This window comes from Rhipicephalus microplus, chromosome X (assembly GCF_043290135.1).
Source record: "Rhipicephalus microplus isolate Deutch F79 chromosome X, USDA_Rmic, whole genome shotgun sequence".
NCBI classification, from domain to species: Eukaryota; Metazoa; Arthropoda; class Arachnida; order Ixodida; family Ixodidae; genus Rhipicephalus; species Rhipicephalus microplus.
The window spans coordinates 59,407,337-59,424,325 of NC_134710.1; the positions used below are offsets into that span (position 1 = coordinate 59,407,337).

Here is a 16,989-nt window from a genome sequence, read left to right on the forward strand (position 1 = left end):
ATATACATCAAAACTGGAGTTGTTTATGTGCTTATTTGCACGAGTGAAATAGTGTATTTTAAAGCTTTAGCTTAATTTTGAAATTTCGCTCCAGGTGAAGATGCTAAATTTACAAAACGTTTTACAAAACGCTTCTCATGTAAATAATCAAATTAAAATTCTTGATTCGCAAGCGCGTGTACCAGTATTTGTTTCGTTTGCCCGCCGCTGAGTGCCTGGCGGGGCTGGGAATCGTACACAGTACCTCTCGCATTTGAGGCGGACGCTCTACCATTTAAGCGACTGCTTCCGCGACCTGAACTGGTTTGAGTCAAAGCGCAATCCTTGCTCTCTCTTTCTCTCCATTACTTGTTGCGCAGGTGTCAAAGAAGTTGCGCGATAACAACACGCCTTCATATAGAAGTGTCCGGCTGCTTGGAAATGCATAGCTTTGCTGGTCACTTCAACGTAAAGGTGGCGCGCCCCCGTAACACCCATCGGCGTTGGACAACGTAAGGGTCGCTAGTCTAGTCCGCGGTTTTCAAAATTTCAGAGGCCCCGCCGCGGTGGTCTAGTGGCTAAGGCACTAGGCTGCTGACCCGCAGGTCGCGGGTTCGAATCCCGGCTGCGGCGGCTGCAATTCCGATGGAGGCGGAAATGTTGTAGGCCCGTGTGCTCAGATTTGGGCGCACGTTAAAGAACCCCAAGTGCTCGAAATTTCCGGAGCCCTCCACTACGGCGTCTCTCATAATCAAATGGTGGTTTTGGGACGTTAAACCCCACAAATCAATCAATCAAAATTTCAGAGCGCACGTAGTAGTGTCGCGTGCCTGGATGATGCAGGGCTCGTTGTCTCTGGTCGACGGGGCTTACTTATGTGGTTACAAGAGGGAAAAGAAAAGTGAGCCCCGTAACTGTCTGCATCAGCGTGCGACTCCTCTACAGTAGCTCACAAGGGATGGGGGTGAGGAGGGATTAAAAGGATCGGATTAAAGGTAGAGAGAGAGAGAGATGCGCTAGGACAGCGAGCGACGGGGCTGTCCCGTTCGTCTCATCGTTCCGGGTACAGGTACAGTGCGCTCGCTCTCCGGCAATACCTGTTGCGTGTAGCATCTGTTTCGGCGAACGTGGTGTCATCACTCGCTCTCGTCCGTCTGCGTGGGCCGGCTTGGCGCCGCGATTGGCGGCGCCTCGCGTCACGTGGCTGGTTGTTCACCTTCGCCGCTGGCGTTCCGTTCGCTTCGCTCGCGGCGAGCCACTGCGGTGTTCGATTCCCCAGGTGTGTGTGTGCATACGCTATGGTGTTGACGTCTCGCGCGTGCCGGCCGCCGGCTTCGCACAGCACGTTGGCCGTCCAGAAGGTCGGACTCACCGCAGTGTCCCGAAGGTGAGTGGTGGTGTCAGTCTATGCTAAATTTTGACCGGGTCCACTTTGACGAAACGTCGGATCGGTACGCGATGGATGCTCGCCGCGGTGTTCGCAGTTCCTAGCTAGTACTTACCAGATTTTAAAGTAATTTGATTGTGAGACATTTAAAGAAATCGGGGTGTTCCCTCGCGTATTTGTGCGTTTGGTAGAGCTCCGGTGGATCCAGGGAGCCACAGGTCATTACAAGTGCAGCATATTTGCATGGCGCTGGGGCGTATGACGCGCTCGTATTCTGCGTCTGCTTGTCTCCATTCTCGAAGCTCAAGTACGCTTGATGTGTGCTGCTTCCGCAAAGCCGTATTTACTTGTAGTTTTTGCGAATAGCCTGCAATAAGGCGACAGCGTTAGGCTGTATGCGCAGGATCTACGGATTGTTTTCTTTTTGTGTGTGTGATACCTGACATACTACATTTGGGTTCACAGCCAAACATCGTACTTATAGAACAAAAAAAGTACATTGTTCCGGTTTCACGATAAAAGAAGTTGGACATGCAAATACGGATCCAAGAGAAGCGATCAAGACAACACAAACGCCGTATCTTTTCGATGCCTTCCCTTGTGTGCGTGGCCTGCATGCCAACTTCTTTTATTACGAATCGTACTTCTACCTCAGTGTGGCTGATGAACGTGGAATGATTAAGTCAGCAGCGGGTTTCAGCAAGATCAGAGCTAAAGAGAGTTTATTAGGCTGGATTACTCCTCGCATTATGCTGGAGTGCACGCGTTTCTTTCTAGACGACACATCTTGATTGCATCATGTTTTGCATCTCGCTGTCTCCACCCGTGTAAAGGCCTCGGGCCCTTAGGGAGAAGAAAATGAAACATGTTCGCTTAATCTCTGCGTGATTTCACGGCTGGGTCGGAAAGTTGAGTGACCAAGTATTCGTGTGCACTACAAAGACTCGTATTTTTTGTTATTCATACCGTTGCCTCGACTATGACGTCTTTGATAATCGCCTGAGCGCTGGGATGTAAAATGGCGTAGCAGAACACATGTGCGACGTGTATTTGCACCCGTGGTAGTTCGCATTCGTCGATGGATTATTACGCGGATTGAAATACGGCACTTCTTTTTTTATTTGACCTGCCGAGTGCAAACGACGTTTGGTGAACGTTGGCAGATTTTACGCGGTACCCTTTCTCTCTTTTGTGTGCGTGCATGTGTGCGCGCGCGCGAAGTGGAATGCGGAGCAGCCGACCGAATGCGGTGTGTGCATCATTCTAAACGGAATCATCGTCTTGGCATCCCGCGAGGCAAGTGGTATCGGACGGAATGACTGCCGCTGCGCAGAATGAATTTCGGTAGCGGTTTCGACAAGTTGGTGTAACTCGTCCAAATCGCTGTTGTTCCGGTCATGGCATTCGCGACTATTTTCCGCAACGTCCGTGCTGCGCGAAGCGTTGATGCTGCGCATACACGCTCTCTCGGACGTTCGTGCTGCTGCGCAAAAGTGCGAATTATGTAATCGACTAGTTAACAGGAAGGGATAATTGAACTTGAATAAATTGATTGTGTATGTTGAAATTGTAGCCGGTGATTGGCGTGGGCATGATGATACAAAGGTTGGGTTGACGCGAGAATCAGCGACATGACTTGGTTTATTAGCAGATGCCCGATATTTCGTCCGTGTCAGCTGTTTTTCGTGACGTTCTTCGCCCGCGAGTAAGAAGCGAGTGGACCGAAGGGAAGTAGTAAATAAGGTCAGAAGTTCTCTCGACGCAGTTGTTATTTCGCCTTGTCAGGTCGTCCGAGTCTCCCCGTTGGTCATGAATCGCCTGTGGTCATCGGTCGTTGCCGTGTGGGACCGAGGTAGGCGCGTTTTTTTCGGTCACCTGGCCGTGTTTCCTCGCTGGCACGTCTTTTTCCCCGTCCGCGCACGGACGCCATCACGCGCCGCGCCTTTTTTTTTCCAGCATGCGGTCGTGAGTCATGTCCCGGGTCAGCGACTGCGGCGCCGTGCCGTTCCGCGTAATGGTTCAAGGACCGTTCGGAATGGGCTTTGTTTTGGCTCATTGTCTTGCCGGGAAGCCCACCGACGAGCTGGGCGCGCATTCTCACTCTTCCCGTCGCCTCGGCGGACGCTTTGTTCCACTCTGCCGTCCACAGTCATGGCAGGAAGTTAGGCTGCACCGAGGGGGATGCCTCCTCTGTCACATCGTCTAGCACCGCTGTGTCACTAGTATGCCCACTCGAACGCGCACTCATGTACCCTTGCCACTGCTTGTCGAGACGGCTCGGGCATTCACATTTTCGGTTCGATCGACGAACCCTTTGGTCACGCTTGTCTTTTTTTTTCCCCTTTCTTTCTCGCTTGCATCGAGTTTCGTGGCATTTCTAGTCTGTATAAGGCTTTGTCTACCTTCGTTCGCGCTGTCTGGATTCTCGCCATGCAGTAACATTTAGTAACCAGTTTTCCGCTTTTACATTGGTGTATTCATTTTATTATACCTTTTTAATCTCATCGACCCTCCTAACCCTGTCTCCCCTTCGTACGTTTGCCTTCTCTGGGAATCCAGTCAGTTACCCTTAAAGGGACACTAAAGTCAAATAACAATTAACGTCAGAGTGAAAGCTCAATGTATGCCATGTATGGCAACGACAATATTATCAGCAGCAGTGCCCTAATTACCGAGAAATTACGGTAAATGCACAAGAATTCATGCGCTGCAGTAGGACATTCTCAGTGATATTGATGACGTCGGACGAACCGCCTACAATTAATTACTAGTAATCGATCGAGCTGCAACAAACAAAGAACCTTCTGTGTAGCAATAGACGCAATAAAAGACTGCTTGTTCGTTTCTCTTTGATTCATGGAAAAAACAACCGCCGGACGTTACTACGGGGAATGGCGCGAGTAGTTGAAACATTTTCGCGTGGTTAAACTGGACAGGTCGTGCCGTATAGCGAGTACAGGTGAACCAAAACACGTCTGCCATCTCGCAGCCAATGGCAGGAAATTGATCAGTGGCCTTTGTTGCAGCTGCATTTTATTTCAAAATAAGCCCTTCCCTGGCACAAAAGTAACACTACTAGGTTTCTGGACCGCTATTTCAACAATCAACGTCGACTTAATAGTGTCCATTTGATGGCCAGCGGTTATCCTGCCTATTTGCTATGTGCCCGCGCCATGTCCATTTCTTTTTCTTAATTTCAACTATGGTATCCGTAACTCCGGTTTGTTCCCTGACGAACTCTGCTTTCTTCTTGTCTCTTAAGATTACACCTATCATTTTCTTTTCCATGGCCTTTGCCCTGTAGTGGGCGTAGTCAGGCTGGTGATGATGACTCATATTATTTTATTTTTAATATTATATACATTCGGAAGACGTTTAGAGCATAAAAAAAGTACACTTCCGGAAGTCGTGAGTGACCTGGCTGTGATCGATGCACAAGTGCCGCAGTGAAAATCAAGGTTAGTGTAGATTTTTCTATTTTCTATCTTACCGAGGAAGAGAGAAAAAGTATAACAGTGCACCGAAGTGAACTCAGCGTATCAAAACGATAGCTTTCATGCTCAATACTACTACGTGTGCTTTTTAGGTTTCGTTGAAACCTGACAAATATGGCGCGTCTGGGACGTAACTGCCTTATTTTATTAAGAGATTTAATCACAAGATGTGTTTAATTATACTCAACACTGGAATCAACCCTGTTCTACTGTTGCCTCGGGTGGTGCAAATCGAGCACAGATATGTGGTACCCGATTTTCACGATAACGCCTGTAAGCGTCAATTCATTCACGCTGGAGAGCCTGCGTGTTCCACTTTTTTGAAGAAAGTTCGAAGTTGGTGCCGAGCAGTCGGACGGTCTTCCGGACGCTGTTGCTTGCGGCATGGCTTCACGATGATGTAAGAAGCGTGATGGGCCGTTGTAGATTTTTTAGAGAAGGCTCTATAGGTTTCCGTGTTGTGGGCGTTTCGACGTGTCTTTTTAGGGGCGAAGCTCCTTAAAGCGTGGGTCGTGCGTCTCCTGTATGTAGTAGCCACCTCTCGTTTTAGTACTTGGAATGTCCACTGGATGGCGGTACTTGTACATGCTGAATATATGACGAAAATATGCGAGATGGCGGTACTTGGAGTGTTCATTAGATGGATGGATGGACGGACGCGGCCAGCGGGGTTATTCACGGTTTACCGTTGAAACCCTTCGAAGGTTCGCCCCACTCATCATCATTCACTCCGTGGATATGCTGTGATTTTTTGTTGTTGTTGAGCGAAGCCAACCGGGTTTCGTCGCGAGCGCAGTGTTTCAGCAAGCTTTCTTTTGTGGCATATGATGACGACGATGATTATTGAAACATTATTTTGGTCTAGAGATGATGACGCAGGGGAGACCCCCCCCCTCCGCTCCCCGACTAATCCCCCGTCGGGACCGCCAAGCCGAGCTTGGCGCGGGCACTCTGGAGGGCCAGGGTTTGATAGCTAAGTTCGGGGCTCGCTGCTCACCTGTCCTCGTTGAAGGCGGAGCCGATGACTTCACATTCGCGCAACACCTGTTTGAACGTTGCTAATATTCTACAGGCAGGACAGTACGCACTGGAATACCGTTCAGGATACATGTATATCTGTAGCGTTGTTTTGCTGTTTCGGTCGGTCTCTTGCGTGTCTCCACGCGCATGGGCCAACAGCTTGTGTGTGCGCACCAACCATACGCCCGGCGCTGCGCATCGTCGGTCGTTTCTTGCTGAAGCGTCCAGCTTGCATTTTAGAATGCTGACTTCGTTTGCTGCGTTTTTTTTTTCCTTATTGCCGTGTGATCATTGAAGTTGTCTGCTCCCCTGCAGTATAAAGTTCGTTGTCATTTCGATCGCGATTTTGATGGAAGCACAGTGTTCGTTAGCACCAGATGGTCGAAATTCCCGGAGCCCTCAGCTACAGTGTACTTGATAATGATATCACATTTATTTAATTACTATTTATTTGTTTATTTACCGCCCTACAGACCTTAAAGGAGCATTAGGTGAGGAGGAGGGTATGGCAAAACGACAAAGCATAAAAAACTACGTAGATGGTAAAACACGAATACTTTCACGCAAAACCAGCTATTATTATTATTATTATTATTATTATTATTATTATTATTATTATTATTATTATTATTATTATTATTATTATTATTAGAAGTAGTAGTAGTTTTTAGTTTGCTATCTTTGTTGGCTTATTTAGCAACTTATGTGTTATAAGTACCATTACTTTCGATTGCCGCGTGTGTGCGTGTTTTCATTATCTCTATAATTGTGTATCACTGTGTACTACGTTAATGGTTGCCCTCTCGGCATTGTTTCACAATACAAATATCTAGGTCTCCTTTTCACTCAGGATTTATCTTGGTCTCAACACATCGATCGTATGTGCAATCGTGCGCTTAGAAAATTATAGGCTACCTACAACGCACTTTACGTTCAGCACCTCTCAGTATACGACTCCTCACTTATAAAACACTGGTTTGTCCAATATTGGAATATGCATCTGTTGTGTGAAACCCACACAAGATTTCGGACATCAACAAAATAGAATCTGTTCAGAAGAAAGCTGTACGCTTCATTTATCGTCGCTTTGACAGGTATTTTTCACCAAGTTCCCATCTTCCTATCTTACAGCTTACCAGTCTCTCTTCCCGTCGACACGTTGAATGTTTGAAGTTTCTTTATACCTTAATTAATTCCCCACGGTTCCCTCTACTCAGCAAATATATAGCACACGCTAGACCAACGACCACCCGAAATTACCATGAGTTAAACATGTCTACTTTCGTTCATCGTACGGTGGCGCTTAAATATTGTTTTTTGTTCATTCTATTGAATTGTGAAAGTCTTTGCCGGGTTACGTTCGATCTTTATCACTGGATGAATTTTTATTGTATATTACTAACCATTGATGTAGAGCGCACTTGTTATGCTCTTCTATGTATGTATTTGCCCACTCCTGCGATAGTCCGGCGGGCTGCAGTATGTTGAAATAAATAAATAAATAATGATCTATGAAGACCAGATCCTTGCATGTTTTTCCGAGTTACCGCTATATTTGCCTCTTCCTGTCAAAGTGCATTCAGTTCAAATATGTTTAATTTACAGCACAATCATTTATTGTTGTGTGGCTCATTTAGTTGCTGCACTTTGTAGGGGAGCGGAGCTTTGTCAAGCCGCAGCATTGTTGCTTTATTTAACACGAAAACGCTTTATTCTGGTATCCACCACGGCTTCGCTGACGTATTTTCGTCACGGATATGACGTAGTAAAATATACACTGAGGTTGCATAGGAAACAAACGAGAAAGAAGATATCTGTAGTGGGGCGATCGAACCAGGGATCGCTCATTTTGCTGCGCGCGACGCAAGTCACTATGCAACGGAGCTTACGTTGTCAGGATGGCTAACGGCAAGCCATTTATATACACCATATACCGTTGGCGGTCCTCAGAGTTCCTCAACTTCACCGCGTTTTCGTTATCAGTAGCGAGATGGCGCAACGGCCTCGCGTTGGGCGCCTCTCGCGTTTCTTCAGTGAGCGCCCGCCTCCGCGGGGCATGGTCTCTCGGACTCCGCGCTCCATGGCTTATCGGATCTGACTCGTGATTCAGGAGAAGAGGAAGGTCGCTTCGCTCGCTGCCGCGGCGGCGTTTACGAAAGTCGTACGCTGCTCATACGATGAAGCAAGAATTGTAACAGCTGTTCGCGCTTGTCCAGTGTATACTTGTGCGCTCGTCTCGTGTGTATTTCTTTCTGTTTGAGCAGCGAGATTTAAGTGTCTAGCTGACACGGTTGTTTGTCCGCGTTCGTGCTGTGTATGCTCATTTCGTGCATTTTTTTTCTTTTCATTGGGTGCGCTCTGTAAGTTTCGAGCTGCTTGCCGGTTTTAGCGTGAAATTTCAATTTATTTCCATATCATTCCTTCCTTCGCCCTTGTGGGGAAAAGCAAAACAAACGCTCAACTACCTCGGTGAAGACGCGTTTCACTTTCGTGTTATACCGATTCCTAAAAAGGGAATCAGCCACGTTTTTTTTCGTTATCCCCCCCCCCCCATTTCTCAATTCCCAATGAGAAAGAAGTGACTGACTGATTGATTGACGTATTCATTGTCAGCGTTACTGTGTTACCCGAGCGCGTGTTTTGGCAAAGTTCTAGCTTCCCATACCTGACCGTCGACGTATACGTACGTAAACATATACCCACCCGCAAATGTTCACGGATCGGGGCCTTCACAGCAAATGCGAATTTTGTCTGTGTTAGTGCAAAGCGCCTCTTACTTAGCAGCTATAGCTGCGTAGGTCGCAAGAATTTCTACGGGAATTTCGCGTTCCTTAATGTTTTTTTTTTTCGGGGGTGGAAGATCAAAGCTGCAGGCAGGCCGACTCCGCTGGGAGCACGACCCATTCGTCAGGCATCTTAATAAAGGAGACAATGGCCAGACAATAAGAAATCTGTGTAGTTGCTACTGGAACAAGTTCCCTCTTTCCGCGTTCCTTGATGCTCGATAGAGACGGGCTGGCCGTTTACTCTGACTCGCGGCGGGCCTTTATCGCATCCGCAACGGAGGTGGGCCAGCTCGTTTGATCTCTGCTGCAGTGGCGTACAACGCCCCCACTCGCTCGCATTTACCCGCTGGTAGAACTTGCGTACTATGCGCGGGGGCATGTTATCAACGTGGACTTTATACGGCAACGGTTACACGGACGGCAACGGTTACACGGACGGCAACGGTTACACGGACGGCAATGGTTAGACGGACGGCAGAAACCCGTTGAGAGCGACCATATATTACCATCGTAATGAACAAAAAAAATACGGGACTAAAATGACCTGGCGGGCTGCATGCAGCCCGCTCTCCGCGCGTTTGAGACCCTTGTCTAAGATGATAACATGGGTCCGTTGGTGACTGTCAGAATTGCGTGACGACTCTTCGCGAAGGCGTTGCCACCATTGCACATTTCAAACTCGCCTCATTACTTTACTCGTGTGCTCAGATTTGGGTGCACGTTAAAGAACCCCAGGTGGTCAAAATTTCCGGAGCCCTCTACTACGGCGTCTCTCATAATCATATAGTGGTTTTGGGACGTTAAACCCCACATATCAATCAATCAATCATTACTTTACTCGGGCGCTTCATCGACTCTTGGTATTTCCGGATGTCTGGGTGTTCATCTTTGTTGGGAGGTGTCTCGTGTTCGCGTCGTCCGTGAGTTCCTTTCGCGTCCGCGCCACTTTATCGACTCTACGTGTCGCCGAGGCTCTGCATTTTTTTTTACTTGCGTTGGTGGCTAAGAGCGCCGCAGTGTTCGGGTTCTTAACGTCTGTTTTGCATACGCGCTCGTTCATCCTCCGCTCTGCCAGAACTGTAAAGCTCGCGTCTCGCGAGGGGGCGACTCGCCGTTACATCCGGGCTATTCATTTCTTTGTTATTCCTCGCCAAGGCCGCCACTTCGGGGCGGCCTTGGCCACTGTATACGCGATCCAGACTTTGTTCGCGAATTGGATTTTGGTCGCACTGTCTAAATTCCTTTATCGAAGTAAGTCAGCATGTCTTTCTTTTCGTGCCTGTTTCGTGATTTCCATCCACTGAAGATGGATACTGGTATGTCTTGAATCTTGAGTAGCCCTCTCCACCGCCCGTGCTGTAGTTTGTGTTTTCTCAAAGTGATGCCGTATTCTCGATCAATCAACATCGTGGGTATCACACTCGTCTCAAGCTCATTGGATTAGACAGCGGGCAGAACGCTGATTATGCCGTGTCACGCCAGGCGTCATGCAAAAATCAGCGTCTCCGAGAGGTACTGATCCATCGCCAAACTGCTGCTGCAGAATGGAGCACGAGACTTGATGGTTTTATTTGCAGCAGCGCTGCCGCTCGGTAGACGGTGATAATACAAACTACGTTTTCGCTTTTGCTATCTGTTTTCTCGCCATGAAGCAAAATGCTCGCGAATGTTCTGTCACCGATTGAGGCTGTCGGGTAAGGGAGAGGTGGTCTTAACGGGAAGTGTTAGTGTTCCTGAAACGTTTTTTTTTTTCATATTGCGTTTTTGCTTAAACCATTTCTGGAGAAAATCAGTATTACCATAATTGAAGTTCAAGTTTATTTCGGGCAAAAAAAAAAAAGAAGAAAGGTACAATTTGCCTAGGGGACTGGCGAAAAGGCATAAAAGCCTGACAAAGCGCCTGCACCCTGTAAACCCAAAACCCACCAAAATAACACAGTGCTCAGTGTAAAGTAAAGAGTCAATAAGAAATTAAGCATAAATAAGTTTCTACATGCAAAACATGTACAGGAAAGCATAAATGAGCGAAAATTTGCGCAGGCAACGAAATCAATAAAGTATATGCGTGTCCGACAAATGAAGCAAACTGTAGAGGACATAAACAAACGCTAATGTAAGACATGTAAAATACCTGAAGAAACTTTAATTCAGTCGAACCACCTCTTTACTCAGTCGAACCTTTATTCGTCATTCCAACCTTATTCAGTCGAACCACCTATTTAGAGCGCGCTACGGGTAATCTGAGTAGCTGCCCTCCACTCCGTCGTGGCCACGCGCTCGCTCGTTCACCCTAACAGTGGACGATACTGTATGTGTGCGTGTGAAATGATTCTACTAATGGGGCATGCTCTCAACTGTCAAAGCTTTCGTGGTGCGTTTAAGGGAGCCGATACGTTTTTCTTTTTTTTGGCTCTGTGCTCGGCGATTGCCTTCCCCAATCACTTGATTATTGACAATGTGTGTGCGTTTCTCGTGACTGCTGTACGTGCCTCGATGCCAGTCGAGTCGTCAGGCGGTCGACTCCTCGCAGTAGATGAACATTGGTGCGAGGTAGATCCCACGAGTGAGGGCTGCGAGCAGCTGCTCCGTTTCCCTGGTGGCTGCAAACATCGACGCCAGTCACCGTAAAGGGCCGACCTTCCTTACGAGGACACCTGACCAACAACTTGTAGGTTTGGCTGAGTCGGTTCACGATGCGAACAACTAGAAGCAGCGCTAAAAAAAAATTACAGCATATCCACGGAGTGCATGATGATGAGTGGGGTGAAGCGTCCGTCCGTTTGTTCTTGCTTCCGCCTGTCCGTGCATCCGTCCGTCCGTACGTTCATCTAGTGAACACTCCAAGTACCGCCATCTCGCATCTTTTCATCATATATTCAGCATAGAGGTGGCACTCGCAGTATTCAACCGGCGGCACGCTCTATCCGATCTCTTTCCGGCCCCGCCGCTGTTGTAGTTTTTAAATGGCCTTGCGCGATGAGCTCTCTGCCACGGAGTAAGCTATTGGCTTAACAAAACACGAGACTTATGGCGCGTACCGATATCTTCTGCGTCAAAGTGGGGTTTGGCTACTTTGCTGTAATTATCCCGAACGTTTGGATAAATATTTTTCCGTTTTTGGATAAATATTTTCCGTGTTTGGATAAATATTTCTCCTGCGGCGCGGATCGTCTGCTTCTGGCGGGTATATTGTCGAACGAACACGAGGGTCACCTAACGCCCACAACGAATGTTTTCGAGCGCAGTTATGATTTTGTTTTAGCCCTTGGGACGTAAAACCCCACATATCAGTCGATTAGTTGCAGCCCAAACGTCATGGTCAAGAAACCTCCCAGATGACTGATCGTACCGCCGACCACATTGCTGGCAAGAAAGTGAAATTATGGATGGATGTTCTTGGTCGTCAGCTGTAGTTTCCGCTGTTCGATACACATTAGTTCAGGTGTTTCGCAATTTCAATAAGCGTGCCTTTCTTTAGCATCTACAAGCATGCAGATACAGCTAGCCAAACGTCGCGGTGTCTCATCGGCGGCGCGGTGATGTACGACGCATGTCACGTCGTTGAGTGTGCGCGGCCGACGCCGTGAATGGGGATCGCATCACCGTCGCGGCTTCACATACCCGTGACGATCCAGTGACGCGTAGCGGTGACGTACTGCTCTGTGCCTCGTTGTGCTTCGTCCGTTCGTGAAATGGACGTTAGCTTTCACAAAAGTCCTAAAGGGGAGGGCACGTGCGCCCTATTCCTTAAGATTTTTTTTTTCTGCAGTGCAACGATAATGAGAGTGAACACGAGCATATGTGTGAGAATCGCCCATTTCTGCCACTCTGGCATTCGCAAACACATGAGATTATTACTGCAGAGCAGCTGTTTAAATGGCTGCTTCGGCAGTAAATCGACCGTTCATCCTAGAAATGCAAAGCAGCATCAAATTATCAAATTTAAGATAATCATGCTTCCGCGGGTCGCGGGTTCGAATCCCAGCTGCGGCGGCTGCATTTCCGATGGAGGCGGAAATGTTGTATGCCCGTGTGCTCAGATTTGGGTGCACGTTAAAGAACCCCAGGTGGTCGAAATTTCCGGAGCCATTCACCACGGTGTCTCTCATAATCATATGGTGGTTTTGGGACGTTAAACCCCACATATCAATCAATCAGATAATCATGCTTGGATGGGCGCCGGCAGGGCGCAAGTCGTGTTGTATCGCAGTAAGAGGAGTCTTGAGTTGTAGGTGCTGGTGTGACTCGGGAAAGGGGCAAGTTCCGACTTAATGACCAATGTTTGTTCAATAACGTCGACATAATATTATCGCACACAGGACCGTCGCTGGTGATTGTATAGTTATGTGTGATTGTATATACCGTGCACAGAGCCACAAAGATTTAACAACCTTTAGTGAATGTGCACTGAACAGCTAGGCGCGCGCTTGTCTTGATCAGTAAACTACGTATATATATATATATATATATATATATATATATATATATATATATATATATATATATATATATATATATATATATATAGCCATTGACCTCCTACGGGACGCCGCCAAGGCATGGCATGCCTATGAAGGCGTCAGACAGAGATAGTGGTCAGAATGGTGTGCGAGATTGACGAGTGTCTTTCGCCCGCTTTTTTAATGCTTGCGACCCCTTTCCTGCCGATCAAGTCTCAACCATGCGTCAGAGTTATGAGGCACACATCTTCGACAGTGCGACTCAGGTGTCGATCCATCAGCCTCCCCCCCCCCCCCCCCGCTTCTCATTCAGCAAATATCAACCTTGTGAGGGGCAGTGACACCCTTGTACATTTGTGACCTGTGACTGCTCCACTGACAGACTCGTGAAAAGTCCTGTGGCAAACGATTCTAGCCGTAAGGGGTCATCTTCACTACAGGTGTCAACTCCACGACGATACCTGTTGCACAACACATCTTGACAGAGTTAAAGCCGCATCTCCGCCAGAGATATCGATGACGTGAGCCGGAAGCCCATCACCACCTTGGAACGTGGAGACACCTACTCTAATTGTGAACACGCTACACGCTCGGAAGCCTGGGGGGCCCGTGCCAACGATCAACATTATTATGCCCGCAGACCTGCCGGAGCTGCGTATGCGATGTTCAGTGCAGTCATTGGCCGAATGCGCTAGTGGTCACCTTGCGCTGAGCAAAGACCAAACTTCTGATACAGGGGCCTAGCAGTCGTGTCAGTGCGCGCCGATGGCCAGACTGTTGGCTCCCACAACAAAGTTGCCACATCTATTACTCCGGTTTCGATGTATTCAGTGTATCCCAGACACACACCAGCGAGCACTTGCATTCGCAGAGGCATTTTCAACTGATTCAACGATGCTTCTCTGATCAAGGCGCGAGAAACCGACACGGCTGCAGACATCGAAAACATGCCGCTGCGGTTAAAGCGTCGCTCCCTTACGTCCAAAGCACGACCACGGCCGTCACAGCGCTACCAAGGCCATCAGCGACCAACCCGACAAAGCCACTGTCGGCCCCCAGAATGTCCGTCAGTTGGGCCAGACAAGCCACTCAAACCCCGACCCCACTTCATACAAGATCGACTACCGCGGAACAGCCAGTGCACACCACCAGAGACGATTTCTACAGGTGACGTTGAAGTGGTCAAGTGTCCCAGGCGGCTATAGACATGACAAGTGTGGGATCTCTCTACGATCGCTCTGTGGATGCTCTAACCACAGTATGAAAACGACTAAGGGCCAGGAGGCAGTGTGCACAAATTTATTCTGCCTGCCAAAGGTCGTGTACAATCAGTGAGACCTGACGAAAACGCCAAGCGCGAAGCGCCGCAGTTTATGGCTGGCATGCATCAGGCGCGCCGATATTCGACTGTGCGGCACTTAGCTTCGTATCAGCTGAGGTGGGAATGCGTTTTCTTATTGTTTAAATGCAGGAACACTACGCAAGAACGGATGGAATCGCATTCGTAGGCAGGTCATCTAATCCCGATTGCCCACCGTCGTTCTGCGCGCGTCATGAAGCCCCCGCTCGCTGCGACCGCGTGAGAAGACATCGCCTGCAGAGCGTTCGGCGGCGGCTGTCTCGGTGTTGGTCGGCACAGGAGGCGGCGACGCAGAGTTGTCCTGCCCCCACCGGGAGACGCTAGCTGCACGGACGGAAGTGAGTCTGGTTGAAAATTTTCTCAAGCAACTTCAGTGTTTTAAATCTCCGGTAGGGTATCTGTCACTAGTCCCGTTAATTAGGGAGGCAATCGCCGGTCTAATTCTAAGGGTCGGCGTATCAGCCCCCCCCCCCCCCCCCCCCAAACTGCACCAAGAAAACACGGACAGATTACATTTGGTGCTATTTGGCGCGCCAGCGAACGCCGGCTGTGGCCCAAAGAACGTGTCAGAGCCGAGAGTTCATAAACAAAACAAAAATGTATTCTCAAATACGGCAGATCAGTGCCTCCTCCATAACTTTCAGTGCCTGGTGGATGGAGAGAACAAAAGGCGCGACCGTCGGCGCGAGTACAACCGTTCACCGCCAGGCGCCGCCACCCAAACAGGGTTTCGCGGTCTTTCGCCGCTTTCGCTCGCTGCCCGCGCATCAGTTGTGCAGGTGCGGCTGCTAGTTTCGTGTCGCGATTTTAAAGTTATAGAGGAGGCACTGGGCAGATCAAACACACAAATATGCACTCTCGGCGATAGTCATAAGCACTCTCGGCAATAGTGCTAAGCACGAGGACGCAACCCACCTTGCTTGATGTCTGTGGAAACTTGTAAGCGGTCGAATTCAAGCCCTCACTCACCACGTTGTCTCGACTAACTCATTTTGTGTGCGCGCGCACGCGCTTAAAGGGGCCCTCCAACACTTTTGAAGCACTTATTTTTTTGTATGTGTTTTGCGTAGACCGATGGCCGGGGATACTTTTAGCATAGGTTCAAGCACCGATATGAAATCATTTAGTATTTTAATCGTGCAATAACCTCATTTTTGCCGACCGCGTCCGCGCACAGTGACGCTCGCTAGAACTACGCGGGCGGAAATGACGACGATGAGCGCAGCCTATCACAGGACGCGTAAAGCCTCGCTCCGAAGCAAAAGGACCTGCTCGAGTTCTGACAAGTCGGGGAGGCTCATTTCTACCAGCCTCACCCAGCTGTTCGACCGCGTAAACAAAACGGCGTGGTCGGGCACCACGTTGCCTGTTGCTATAACAACAGCGTCATAAACACACTTGACTGAACAGGCAACGATGGTGTACAAACTTCCTCTACGTAAGAGCTTTCAGCTCATGTCATTGGAGGCTCCCTGCAACGTCACAGCAGAGAGTGAAACGTGGTCATGTCACCGCGCGAAATTTGAGTTGAGGGTAGGCATTTTTTTCTTGTATTTTGAATTTTTAAATTGAATAACTTCGTACTGCGTGCCGCTATCGCTGCCGTTCTTGCTGCACTGATTTTTCCGTGCGTCAGTCTATGCAGTCCACGAGTAAAAAATGGGGAGTTGAAAAGTGTTAGAGGGCCCCTTTAATCGGTTTTCCTAATTTTAATTCGAAGTCAAAGTGTTGCGTGTCCTGAGCTGAACTGTTCAAGCCTTTGTTGCTTTCTGTATTCACTGAGATGAAAGTAGGTGAGGCATCTACGCCGCGTGACTGTGTTGTTTATACCGTCGCCGATGGGAGGCAAGTTTGCCGATGAAGTTACCGGCGGCGCTTGTACCTACAATTGTTCATATGAAAGGTGATGCGTGCCCGGCTGCGCCCTCTCTTCCCGTGTCTGCTGTGGAAAGAGGGCGCAGCGGCCGGTGTTGGAGATCGCGTAACGAGCATGTTAACGCTCCTTGTGAAAACGGAACTTCAGTCACATGGCATGCTCTGTCGGCATTCGCAGCTTTTATGTGTATGAAGACTTTTATGTTCACGAAGAAAACGCTGCTTACAATGGACTGCAGTTTTATTTGCGTAAAGCTGAATCACTGAATAGTCGTCAAGTGATGAGCCTCCTTGGTGAAGACCGTGCGCGTGACCGTCGTTTTGCGGAATCGTGGCGGGAAGCCGAGCGCCTGTACCAGGAGTCTCGATTTCCGCGCGATGCAGGCGACGACGAGTGTGGTATAACAAAAGCTCGCTGGACTGCAGTGGTATGTTACACTCTCGAGAGGCCCAATGTGTGTCGCAGATTCAACAGCGCATGCCGCTCTGCGCGGGACACGGAACCCAGCTGGCGCGACTTTCAATATAAGTCTCTCTGGTGTCTCCTCGTCGATGCCTTCAAACTTCTGCCGCCCTTCGAAAGGGTCCCTGACACATTGTATCGCGGATTCAAAACAGCGCGACCCTA

General features: G+C 48.8%; 1 protein-coding gene across 4 annotated transcripts in view; it reads left to right on the forward strand.

The window, feature by feature from the left end:
• The window catches only part of LOC119176084 (dnaJ homolog subfamily C member 7), a 106,218-nt gene that overhangs the window by 30,195 nt on the left and 59,034 nt on the right, over positions 1-16,989 (forward strand). Inside the window, exon 1 of one of the 4 annotated variants that reach the window (XM_037427211.2) lies at positions 1,216-1,366. The exons of the other annotated variants lie outside the window; for them this stretch is intronic. Coding sequence (XP_037283108.2) covers positions 1,278-1,366 — 89 coding nt within the window. The 5' untranslated portion in view covers positions 1,216-1,277. Of the gene's footprint in view, positions 1-1,215; positions 1,367-16,989 lie in introns of those variants that run through there. 4 annotated transcript variants of the gene reach the window in all.